The sequence below is a fragment of the Canis aureus genome, chromosome 38, assembly GCF_053574225.1.
Source record: "Canis aureus isolate CA01 chromosome 38, VMU_Caureus_v.1.0, whole genome shotgun sequence".
Lineage (NCBI taxonomy): Eukaryota > Metazoa > Chordata > Mammalia > Carnivora > Canidae > Canis > Canis aureus.
In genome coordinates this window covers 17,180,343-17,192,705 of record NC_135648.1, presented here as the reverse complement: position 1 = coordinate 17,192,705, position 12,363 = coordinate 17,180,343, and the positions used below count along the sequence as shown (strand labels likewise).

Here is a 12,363-nt window from a genome sequence, read left to right as displayed (position 1 = left end):
AAAGCTCTTTGAGGTACTCAAAAGTTTTAACAATTTAACCAAATATTGAGATGAAAATCTTTAAGAATCACTCCTCTAGACACTAGCTAGACTGATATTTTAAGAAGTCAACCCCCCCACTGGTTTCCCATTGCATCCAAATAGATCTAAATGCTTTTCTCTGATTTACAGTCTCATATGTTCTGACTACTGCAAAATTTCAATAAACTTTCTCCCTTACTGATTATAATTCAGCCACCCTGGTCTTCTTTTTTGCCTGGAATGTTCTTCATCATGTCTACATTATGTTCCTCCTTAAGATTAAAATTTTAATGTCACCATTATAAGAAATCTTCCCTGTCTCCTCAATATAATGTAATTGTTCTACATGTATTTACCACTTAGTTACTCTATATGTATTTACCTTGGTTTAAATATGTGCATAGCACTTAATAATCTGTGATATTTTTATTTGTTTTATTTTAAAATTGTCTGTTGTCTGTCACCACCTTCTAGAAAGTAAGCTATATCCGAGCAGGGGTTTGCCCATCTCATTTATCACTTGGTCCTTAGGTTCTAGAATAGTTCTAGGTGTTGGCACATGCTCAATGTATTTTTGATTAATGAGTGAATGAGAATTTGTGGAGTTAGCTACTTCAATTAAAGAACATTTCAGAAAAACATTTCATTTTTCAGGGACATTTTTAGAGAAGCTCATGGGATAAAGAAAACTTGGTGTTGTGTTGAAGTGTGTTTAAGAGAGAGCATAAAGATGAGAACATGAAAATAAGGGCAAGACAGACAACATCAAGAAGAGAGAGAATCAGAAAGAGAACTTGTAGACACTATTCTCTCATTCCCATCTTGGAATTTAAACCTGAGATACTGGGTGGCTGGAAGGATCTCAACTGGTTTGAGGGAATCTAAAAATAATAGCTTGTAAGCAATTTTTTTCTTCTTTTACCTCCTTCTCTCCCTTCTTTACTTCGTTCCTTCTTTCTTTCATCTTTTGCAAGCTTCTCAGAAAATTCTCACATTTGGTACTGTGTTCAGATGGCAAGGGATTAGCAGGGCAGCAATTATTGAGGAAGATGATTGGTCCCAAGGACAACTTCACAGAATGCTGTACTCCATTAGATGGTACAGAGAAATCAGCTGAGAATTTCTCATATGGTACTCAGAAGTAGCAAGAAAATAGAATGGAAATATCTAAAGTTGGGACAAGGGAGCTGTAAATGTGAGATTTTAGGACCAGGGACAATGAGAAGGCTTGTGATTATCACTGGACTGTATCAGGATTACAACAAAAACCAGCCCTGACAAATAGTAACTGAGCATATACTAGCAGGTGTTGTTCAGTAAGCAGGCAGATCCTTTCATACTAAAATCCCTAAAGGTGAAAGCTACATTAACACATTGCTCAACTCTGTGTTCCTCATCTTCATATAGTTTTTGGCTCCAGTAATCTTTTTTCTTTCAGATTGCGCATTTGATAAGAATTTAAATTTTTATTTTAGTATTTTAGTATCTCTAGTTTTCTGTTTGGAATGATTGGTCCAGCACATAGTCACCATAATAATGGGAATGGAAGAGAACAACTTTTTCATGATGTTTGATTGTGAAGGAAGGCCATGTCATAGCCGCTGAAGGGGTGAATGTCAGGCATCAAGGAATGAAGAAACACATATATAGTAGCCAGAGAAGAATTGAATACACTCAAGAGTAAAAATGCTTCATCTAATGGCATTGTTTATGAACAAAGACTATTAGAGCTTTTGGGGGAAAAAATTTCCTGCTGATCTTTGTGATGTATGAGAAGAAGATGAAATGATCAGCACAGTGATACAAGGTGTGATAATGGTGACATTTACAGTAGGAGAGGGAGGCCAACCAAATTGCAGCTTCTGACATGATTCAACATCGATTTAGAGAAATTTTACAAAAGTTCTGCTATATAGGTTGACAAGAATGTCAGAGGTCAAGATTTACTAAGCACAGTGGTATATCACAAGGGGCCTGAAAATCACAGACTATTTGTTGAACTCTGGGGAAATAAATAGAAATATGAAGGAAATTTAAAATAATTGTTCTGATTTTTATAAAAAGAACATGCTATTGGTCAGGGAAGTCAAGATTATTTTTCCTATTATTATGCAAAAATAGGCATTTTCAAAAGCAAACTGCTGGAAGAAAGAAAAATGTATTATGCCTAAAATTCTATTCACAGGTTTAGGGAGGAGAATGAGGAAAGAGCTTAAAATAATGAGAAGGATGACATGACTGCCAACATAATCCCTTACAGTATTGAGCGCCAAAATCTCCTCCTCACAAAGACATAGCGTTGTGTATATGGTATTAGTGTAAGATGAGAACAGGTCAGCAGTAAATTTCAGACATATCTGAGTAGTTCAGACATACATGTATGTGTCAGAGAATTCGGACAGAGAGCTATAGAGAAGAATTCTTAAATAGGAGAAACATTAAAATTCAAGAACATTGAGGGAGTAAGCATAGTGTTTTGAGTCACAAAAACTTTACACACATTTTGGCAAAGAAGAATTTATTTTTAAAAGTGGGAAACAAATGCTAAAAGATGAATATGCAAAGGTTGGGTTGGGAAGTTTTCACCAGAAACCTAGATAAGATATCATATATTTACTGTTCCTAATTTTATTTTGCAACAGTTGAAAAGCAGTTTCCAGAGAAACTATTGATAATTTAGCTAACAAAGCCCATTTAATTAGACTACAGATTTAAAAAAAAAAAAAAAGATAAAAAAAAAAACAGTGAATGTGAGGTAACTCATATTTCCTATAAAAAGAACTAACTATAGATTACTGACAAAGATTCTCTCCTTGTCCAAACTTTACTTAGACTTCTCTGAACATTTTTTGACTAGGCCTCATCCTTGGGCCTTCTCTTTTGTCTGCTCCAGTTTTAGCAAGAATCTGGTTAGGTTAGTGAGAATCATCCTGACTATTGGTATCTTATCACCCTTGATATCTGATCAAATTTTTCATCCCCCACCCTTGATATCTGGGTACTTCAGCAAGGATTCTGTGAAACTGGTTTAGCAAGAACATTTCCACCCTTGATGTCTCTTATAATTTTCCATTCACTGATTCCTCTCATTCAGATCACTAGCTATAAATCTCCACTTGTCCTTGTAGTCAGAGTTGAGCCCATTTTTCTCCTCAATAGCAACAGGACCAACATTCATCACGTCAGTCCTAAACAAGATCTTCCTTGTCATCTTAACAAGTGTCAGAATAATTTTTTTCTTTATCATTACATGCAACTCTGTTATAATACTTTTTACTTAAAATGAAGAAGACAGGGCAGCCCAGGTGGCTCAGTGGCTTAGCACCTGCTTTTGGCCCAGGGCATGATCCTGGAGTCCCGGGATCGAGTCCCGCATTGGGCTCCCTGCACGGAGCCTGCTTCTCCATCTGCCTGTGTCTCTGCCTCTGTGTGTGTGTGTGTGTGTGTATGAATAAATAAATAAAATCTTAAAAAAAAAATGAAGAATACAAATGAAAAGGTAAATTAATAAGTTGACAGGGAATTTTCAAGTTTCAATGCTCATATGAAGCCACTATAGGGAAGGAAGTATTCGGCTGAAGAGAGATTTTCTATAATATACAGGGACAACCTATGAAAAGGACATTTCAGATTGGAGGATAAAGGCCAAAAGCCTGAGAGAGATAACCTAGAAATAATATTAGAGAAATGTCAGCATTCTATTGAAATAAATGAAGTGAGGATGAAGCCAATGGATGAAGATACAAAAAAAGGAAGCACCATGACATTTCAGGCCTGTAGTGGAATGCTTTCTCTAGAAAACTTCTAAGCTAAATTTACAAGTGAAGATCTAAATTAATGGTATTTCAATCAAGCAATCGATCAATAAAAATAAACTAGCAGGATTTTACCCATGAGGAATAAAGTAACATATTTTAAAGGCATAGACACAACCTCCATAGTTTACTGTCTGAATTTGAGTTTATCATTTATCACGTGATATGACAGTGCCTTCCAGACGAATTGAGACCACTTTCACTTAAAAGAAATTTAATAAAGTGTTTGAGAATTTTTCTCAAATAATTATGTCTTAACTTGACCTTCGAAACAGAATTATGTATTTTAAGTATCATACTTGTTTTCAGTATTCTCAACTCCAATTCCTCTCATGCACATGTTGCGTTGATGAATAATTTTATGATATGCATTGTGATCCATCATATATTTTGAGCACCTACATAATATATTTTCATGAACTTTAAACTTTTAAAATATTATGATGACTGTGGGAACTTGTGATTTCTGTTTTTCCATGTAACTCCCAGGAGGCACATATTCGGAGTAATGGATGATTTATGCAAGAACAAAAATAAATTTACTTTAAAAAGAAAATAACAACAGGGGAAAACCTCAGAATAAGCTTGAAATTTTTTAGCGCTACTTTCTAAGTCCTTTCTCATTTATTTTCCCTTCTTTCTATCTCACTTTTTGCCTCAGAAATAACTTCCCTACACTCATATCAAATACTACAGTTCTTTGTAAGCCATCTCCTCCTGGTTTTTGTGCTCTTGCAGCTGCTGTCCTCTTCCTAGAACAGTTTACCTACCACTGTCTTCAACTATGTACAAATCGCACACATACAAGGAGTTGGGCCCAACAAAGATTAAATATGTGACTTTCTTTTCTTTAATGAGAATAGTTATCAACCAAATCACAGAATAAACAGTTACAGGAAATCACCTTACAGTAATGGAAGGTCATTTTTTTGGGAGAATTGTGCCCTTTGTCATTATAGAAGACAGAATCCTTGACTACAGGGGAAGCAGTGCCAATTATTTTAGAAGAATGATCAGTTTGATTTAAGGTAGGGTTGTTAAAGAGCAGATACCCTAACTAACCATGACTTAACACTATTGAGGCATTCTTCTCTTTCATATAGTGGTTTCATATAGGAATAGTGAACGGAAATATAAATTGTGCTCAAGGCAAAGAGATGTATTTATATTGAGCTAAATAATTTCTTAAAGAAATTATTTTCTTTAAGAATCCTACACAATGTTCTCAGTAAGTAAATGTGGTATCAGTAGAGTGGAGGATTCACTCACCACCCCTTATTATGGGTAGAATTACATCCCTGTAAATTCATATGTTGAAGTCCTAATCCCCAGGACTTGAAAATGTGTCTATATTTGGAGATAGGGCCTTTTTTTTTTTTTTTAAGATTTTATTTATTTATTCATGAGAGACACACAGAGAGAGAGGCAGAGACACAGGCAGAGGGAGAAGCAGGCTCCACTCAGGGGGGCTCCACTCTGATGACTGGATCCCAGAACTCTAGGATCACGCCCTGGGCCAAAGGCAGGTGCTAAACTTCTGAGTCACCCAGAGATCCCTGGAGATAGGGCTTTAATGGAGGGTGATTAAGGTTAAATGAAGCCATGTGGGTGGGGCCTAATCCAATTCCACTGGTCTCTTTATACCTAAGATCAGACGCAGTCATGTACAGAGGAAAGACTGAGTAAAGACAGAATAGAGAAGAAAGTCATCCATAAACCAAAGAGAGAAGCTTCCAGAACTGTGAGACAATAAATTTCTATGGTGTAAACCCACTCAGTCTAGTACCTTGATAGCCCTACCAAAATAATACACTCCTGAACCACAAACCTAACGCTTTGGTAAGGTTTCATTGGAGTAGGCAGCAATTGCCTGTCCTAGGAAGATGCCATAGCATTCTCCTCATTCCTGAAATACTTCATTTAAGAAATAGGTCTTTAGCACTCAGTGCCCCTGGTAACATACAACTTGAATCTCTTCAACTATATCCTCATGAAGCAACAGAGATTGGAAAGATACTTAACTCGAAAGCTCTAATTAGATGTGAATCCTCCCATAAGAGTTACAGTGCGGAGTGGAAAACTTTCTTATATGATTCCCTAACACAAAGGGGGACTCTGTTTTAGCACGTGTAGACTTTGTAGGAGCCAGGAACTTTGCCAGGTTCTTTTCTTGCAAACTATTACTCAGAATTTAGCTTCCTTTTTCTTATAGTCAACTCACATGTGTAGAAATGATCTGGATCAGAATGACTTCCTTCCAGATACTTGAAACCCTAGAGGACATACAAAACACAAAATGGAGGGAATTATTGCTATTACTGGACTTCTTAGAATAACTAGCATATGTAAGCCTAACTAACACATTCCCAGAATGGATTGGCGCTGCACTATTTAACCCACTCAAACTGTTTAGAAAGATAGTAGTTACATACTGTAGTCCTAGTTGGCTGAATAACACAAGCTCTTTGAGGCCAGGAACTGTGTCTTTCACCCCAAGACTTGTACCCAAGGTCTGGCATAATACAGCCTGACACATAGTATACTCTGAATACATATTTTTAAAGGTAATAATCTAAATATAGGACAAAATATTATAGTCTTTGTTTTAGGTAGGAAGCACTGCTTACACTTAAATTTTTGCATAAAATCAAGTATAAACTCGGGGTTATGATGGTTAATACAGAAATACAGAAGAAGATAGAAGAAGTTATAGCTTTGAACTGACAAAAAATCAATTTGCGATTTTTGGAAAAGAACTGTATCTATATGAGATTGAAGGAAAAAAATAGGGAAAGGCTTTGGAAGGCATAGTGGAATTTACTTTGGCACTTGCTCTTGGTGGGTGCTGCAGACCTTTACTGAGACCCTTTAAGATCTTTCCACTGTTAAGCCTTAGGCTTGCTTCTCAGAGCCCACTGCACTTCTGTTCTTCATTTTTGTCTTATGTTAGAATATAGAATCCAGAGTCTCAAGCTGTGCCTATGTCCTATTAAAATGGTCTCCAGAGATGAAGTGCAATCCTCCCTTCTCCCTATTGTTATATAAATAGTGCAAAGATGGCCTCTGTGTATTAGCACCTATGTTGTTTATTTCTGGAAGATACAGTGAGTTTCCAGTGCCAAATTTTTACATATACAGTTATTTAAAAATAGCCGAAACAAGCAGATTTGTAGCCATTTAGAGCCCGTCTGCTTTGCATACCCTGCAAAACCTCACCTCCTTCATCTGCTAACAATAGATAAGATATTCCCAGACAACAAAGGCCCCAAGACCTCCTGGGACAATCTGACCTAAAGTCTCCCCATCATGCCACTGAATGACATTACCTAGACTTATAAACCTCTTCTCTGATCTCCCTCTCCCATGGGAGCTTCCTTGCTCTCCTATTCTAGATGATGGTCCCTCACCTTAAGTGTCTGGTCAGTGACACCATGAGAGACTTCACCTCTCATGCGAAACTGTCCAAGCACCACCCAATAAACTTTGCTGTATGATGACTGTCCCTTGTGTTCATAGGATTTTCCTTATATGCCCTCAAACCCCTCAAAATCCCTATACCTATTCCATTTCACCTCTTTCTCTCTCTCTCTCTCTCTCTCTCTGGTAAACTTAGTTAAGTCCTTAAAAGTAAAATAGATGCAATTTTTCAGCTTTCTAATAAGACGTGTGTTGCAATTAGATAGGTGTAGTTCATATGATATTGGGAAAGTGTGAGCTTTGGCATCAAACGAGATGGTGTTGATGGTGTTGAACAATCTTTTATTACCTGGATTACCCATGTTCCCGCAGCCCTAGTCTTCTTCTCTCTATATACATGGCCAGTTTGGGATTTCTCAGATGTAGTCCAGGCCAATGGTTACAGGTAAACAGTTCCACATGGATTCATCTGACTGAGACTTGCATATTCTGCAAGGTGGCCCAAGTAACCAACCAATTGAGTGAGGTTCTGAGATAGTAATCAGGGCTAAGACCAGGGTGGAATTTTCCATTGATCAAATCAAATAAAAATTCTTCACCGATAGAACATTTTTTGATGGGCATTAGTGTGAGCAAAAGGTAAGGATGACAGGAGAGTGGGAATCGACTAAATATCATGGATGGCTTGCTGCTGTCATGTACAACTTGCTTCACTTTTAAAAAAAGACTTTTTCATTTTAAAAACATTTTTTAAAAAGGTAAACATGCAAAAGTTACAATGCCTCTAGTGTGTTTGTAACTCTTCCAATCTTGATCCGTGACCTACAATTTCTGATCTATTTCTATGGTGTATTCAGAGATTAGACATCTATGAATACTATCGTTCTAAAGTGTATCTCTCCACAGTTCTCCACTGCAACCTCATCTTTTGTGAAACATATTCTGATTTTCTTCATGACTATCTTTTATAAGCAAGTGGTCTGTAGATCTCAGAGCTTCTTTTAGGTGGACATTTAGATTGAGAAGCATAACCCACATACAACCAACATATGTGTTTCTCCCTAAGAAGATAACATTGATTAAAAATGGCATTTGGGGTGGGGAGCTATGATGTGATATGGAAAATCACATATATGTGTGTGTGTGTATCATACACACACACACATATATGTTTTATTAAAAAACAGAAAGTTGTTCTTAATAATGGTGTACTTTGTTATGAGACTTCTCTAAGTCAGGGAAAGCTTCACGGGGGTTATGTGAGTAGAATTTCAACAGATCTTTCTAGGAGAGAGAAGGAACAATTAAGAGAAAGGAATCAGGTATAGATGAATAAAACCAAAATGATGTTTAGGAAAAGGATAGGTAGCTTAGGTCTCTGGAGCAAATAGTATGTGCATGAGAGTAGTTGAAGATAGGTCTGGAATGTGGTTTTAGTTTGAGAAGTTTACTGAGCTCAATCATACAATTGTAAAATACAAAGAAATATAAATGGCACATACTGTTTACAAAAACTAAGTGAAATTTGAAAGAATTGTACGCATTTCAGTTGTATATATGAATTCAGAAGTTATATTTTTCACACAATTTATTTTAACGACCTTTTCTGGTGCCCAGTATAGTGCACAGCTTAATGAATATTTATTGCATGACTGAAATGTTTCCTCCAGTACTTCCAAACTTAGGGTTCGTACGTGTTAATTTTCCATTCCTTTTGCACCCTATATTTTACTAAATATTCCCTGTGAGGAATATATGTAAATCTAGCCATATATGGAGATATAACCTGCTTCTTCTTGTGACTCTAAAAGGCAGAACCTTAACCAATGGTGGGTTTGAAAGAAGACAGATTTGCATAGAACTTTCTGATGAATAAAGCTGATTATAATACAATTATGAGCAGTGCTATAATAATAAGCTTTTCACAATTAGTTTTCACAGAAAGGCTAAGATCTTTTCTCTTAGAATTTTAAGGAAGTTGATTAGGTGGTTTCCTAGGCTTTTCCTAATCCAAAAAGAAATCCAAATATGACTTCTTTTTCAGTCTTTTGACTATTCTAAATACAGAATGCTTAGAAACAGGACCTAATTCTGTTAGTTCCTGTTTTGCAGTCTCCCCATTATACTCTGTTAAATTCAAAATCTGTTTTTTGAGCCTGAGGAGGAAATTGTTTCTTGAGATGAGTGTTAATTGCCAGAGACAAGAAGTAATCATCAAATTCTCAACATATGCATTATTCTTCATTGTAATTTTGGAGATTAAAGAGCAAAAAATCATATCCTAAACAAATTTATTTCCCATGCTGTGCACTTTCTTTTTCAAGAACCATCTTACTATATTTGGACTGAAAAACATCTATTTCTTTGGGTAAATTTATTGATATTTAGAAAAATATCATAAAAAGTCTTTCATTTGACTACCTGCTGCCAAGTTTGCAAAGGTACTGTTTGGTGGTCTGGAAAGCAGGAAGGCACCTTAAGGGTTATGAGAGTCCTTGCTGCTGCTTGAGTCTGGACTTGCAAGTAACTCTACTAATTTGCTGTTCATTTAATCAGGCTCGCCAAGAAGCCCCGACTCTAGCATAGGTGTGATGGGTTACTTTTCTCCTCACATTCACCCAGAGACAGACAAGAAAAGCAAAATCAGAAGGACTGACATAGAACTCTCTACTTGCCTGGGAGGCCTGGAGGCTCTGAACAGCTTAAGCAAAAAATACTGAAGTACTTATGCAAGCAGTAGCCATCCTTTTAACAATTGCAACTTTTGTCAGAGGAATTCAAGATAAGGACATGATTCTGCACTCCTTTTTATTGTGCTCATTTCCTGAATGCCAGTTATTTAAGTTGTTTTATGTTTGATTAGTTTGGAATTACATGCCTTTTATATGTTGGTCAATTTATCTTTAGGAAACTGATGTTTCCCCAAGGTCACAGTAAATATATGCTCTTTTGTTTGCAAGTATGTGTTGCTAAGAGGGGAATGTTAACATCAGTCAGAGATCACCCCATCAGGGTTTATTCCTGAAGGTCTGGATCTCCATGCTAGCTGCACTAATGGCAATAGCAATATGTTATTTTCTTATATAACAACAATAAAATGCTACTTAGTACAACATTATACAAGCCTACTTAGTTTCTAGTCTTTTCTGTAATATCCCCATAGCACTGTATACTTCCAAGCCTAAGTTCTGGTCTATTGCAAATATTAATGGAAAATAATTACACACAACTCTGCCAGATAGACCATTACTTTCAATCCCCTTTGAATCATTTAAACAAAATAGAATGGATTTTTCTTGATTGTCTAATTATTGAGTATAATTACTTAAAAGTTTGTAACTGGACTTCTTGTGTTCACTTAAGAATAGATCATAAATCAAAAATTCTAAGATTAAAATAAAGACCAGAAAAACAAACCAGATCCTGTCATCAGCATATTATTTGCAAAATTCCTTGCAAAAATTTACTAGACCTAAAGACAGGAACTTTGCTTTATTAGCTGCCTCATCTATAGTACCTGAAAGACTGTATGACACTTAATAGGAATTCAATAAATATCTTTTGAATGAATAAATGAAATTGAATTTAATCGAAAGCTTAAACCTGCATTTAATACTGTTCAGACTTTTTAATGTGAAACACAGAAGTGGTGCTAGCGAGGTATTTGTTTACTGCTTTTTTGATTTAAGAGCAAAATGATAGCCTAAGTCGTGTATCCAGAAGGACATTTTCTGAAATATTTTTGTTATTTGTGTTGTATGTTCAAAGGGCTTAGAAGAGCTAAGCTAACGTGGTCTGCTCAGGATGCTTATTATATTATACCAACAGCAAGGAGGTACTGTATACCTACTGTACATTCTTTCTGAGAGAGAAAACAAAGAGGCATAAACTTTTCTCTACCCTCAATGAGGCAGCAGGTGGAAGGAAGTGACCCACACACAAGGGACCATCAGACATTACGAAACAATACAATGTGAAAAGCTGAGCTATCTAGTAAATTAAAATCCCTACTTAAAAATTACAACACAAAAGGTTTCTCTTGTTATCAAGGAAAGTAGCAAGGACTTTTACAAACCAGAGGTGGTGGCAGTCCGGGTGGCTCAGTGGCTTAGTGCCTGCCTTCAGCCCAGGGGTGATGCTGAAGACACAGGATTGAGTCCCGCATCAGGCTCCCTGCTGATGGAGCCTGCTTCTCCCTCTGCCTGTGTCTCTGCCTCTCTCCCTCTCTCTCTGTGTCTCTCATGAATAAATAAATAAAATCTTAAAAAAAAATTAAAAAAATAAACCAGAGGAGGCAAATTAGCTGCCTACAGACTTGTTTTGTTTTGCCTGCATAATGTTATAAAGTAATAAATCAATATTTAAATATTGAGAATTTTAGATTATAATATTTTTATTGCTTCTTTTGGAAGATAATTTCAGAATACCTGGCAGTGTTGGATCAGCCCTTTTTATGGAGATTGCTGTTACTTTTAGAGGTACTGATACTTTCACGTCACATGAGACTCCTTTATTCATTTTTGTTATTTTCCTTGAAAGCATCTGAGCTTGCTATCCTGAAGCTCACCCACAAAAATGTCTCTGGACTCAAATGCTTCTTTCGATCTTCTCAAGACAAGGAACAAGGATCTCATAGGGTCTCCTAGGATTTCAGGACAACGAGAATGAGATTTTTAGGAAAGTAAATTCTTTAAAAATAGAGTAGGCATTGCACAACTGTGTTTTCTAGATATCTACTAGAAGGAACCAGAACTAGAAACATTTTTAATCTAATGTGCACTCTGTGACTTTTGTTGTTACTTTAGTTTTAGAAGTTTATCATTTCATTAATTTGTAAAAAATTAACTGTCAAAGGGATCAATATTATTTCTTTTATTAGAGTTTAAAGAATAATTCTTTTTCTGGTCACATCAGCTTTCTCTCCAAAGTCATGTGGACTTCACCAGCATTCTGAATTTCATTATCCATTTATTGCATCCATTATTTACATTTCTCCTCTGGTAATTTTTTATTTTAGTTATAGAAACTTTTGAAATAGACTCATTCGTAAAAGCTAAATTTATAAAATGAATGGTAGGAAAGAAATGTGGTGGATTTCCGTTTTTCTTTT

The 12,363-nt window shown here is 36.1% G+C and overlaps 1 protein-coding gene across 39 annotated transcripts in view; it reads right to left on the bottom strand.

The window, feature by feature from the left end:
- LOC144307378 (uncharacterized) overlaps positions 1 to 12,363 on the bottom strand; it is a 132,765-nt gene that overhangs the window by 23,920 nt on the left and 96,482 nt on the right. For 30 of the 39 annotated variants that reach the window (XR_013374268.1, XM_077887183.1, XM_077887184.1 and 27 more), the window contains one exon: positions 6,058 to 6,109. The exons of 2 other annotated variants lie outside the window; for them this stretch is intronic. Coding sequence is in view for 14 of the 37 variants with exons in the window: in XM_077887183.1 (XP_077743309.1) it covers positions 6,058 to 6,109 (52 nt within the window). In the remaining 23 variants the exon portion in view is untranslated. Of the gene's footprint in view, positions 1 to 6,057; positions 6,110 to 11,680; positions 11,896 to 12,363 lie in introns of all 39 variants that reach the window. 7 more of the 39 variants (XM_077887143.1, XM_077887137.1, XM_077887139.1 and 4 more) reach the window with 1 other exon arrangement.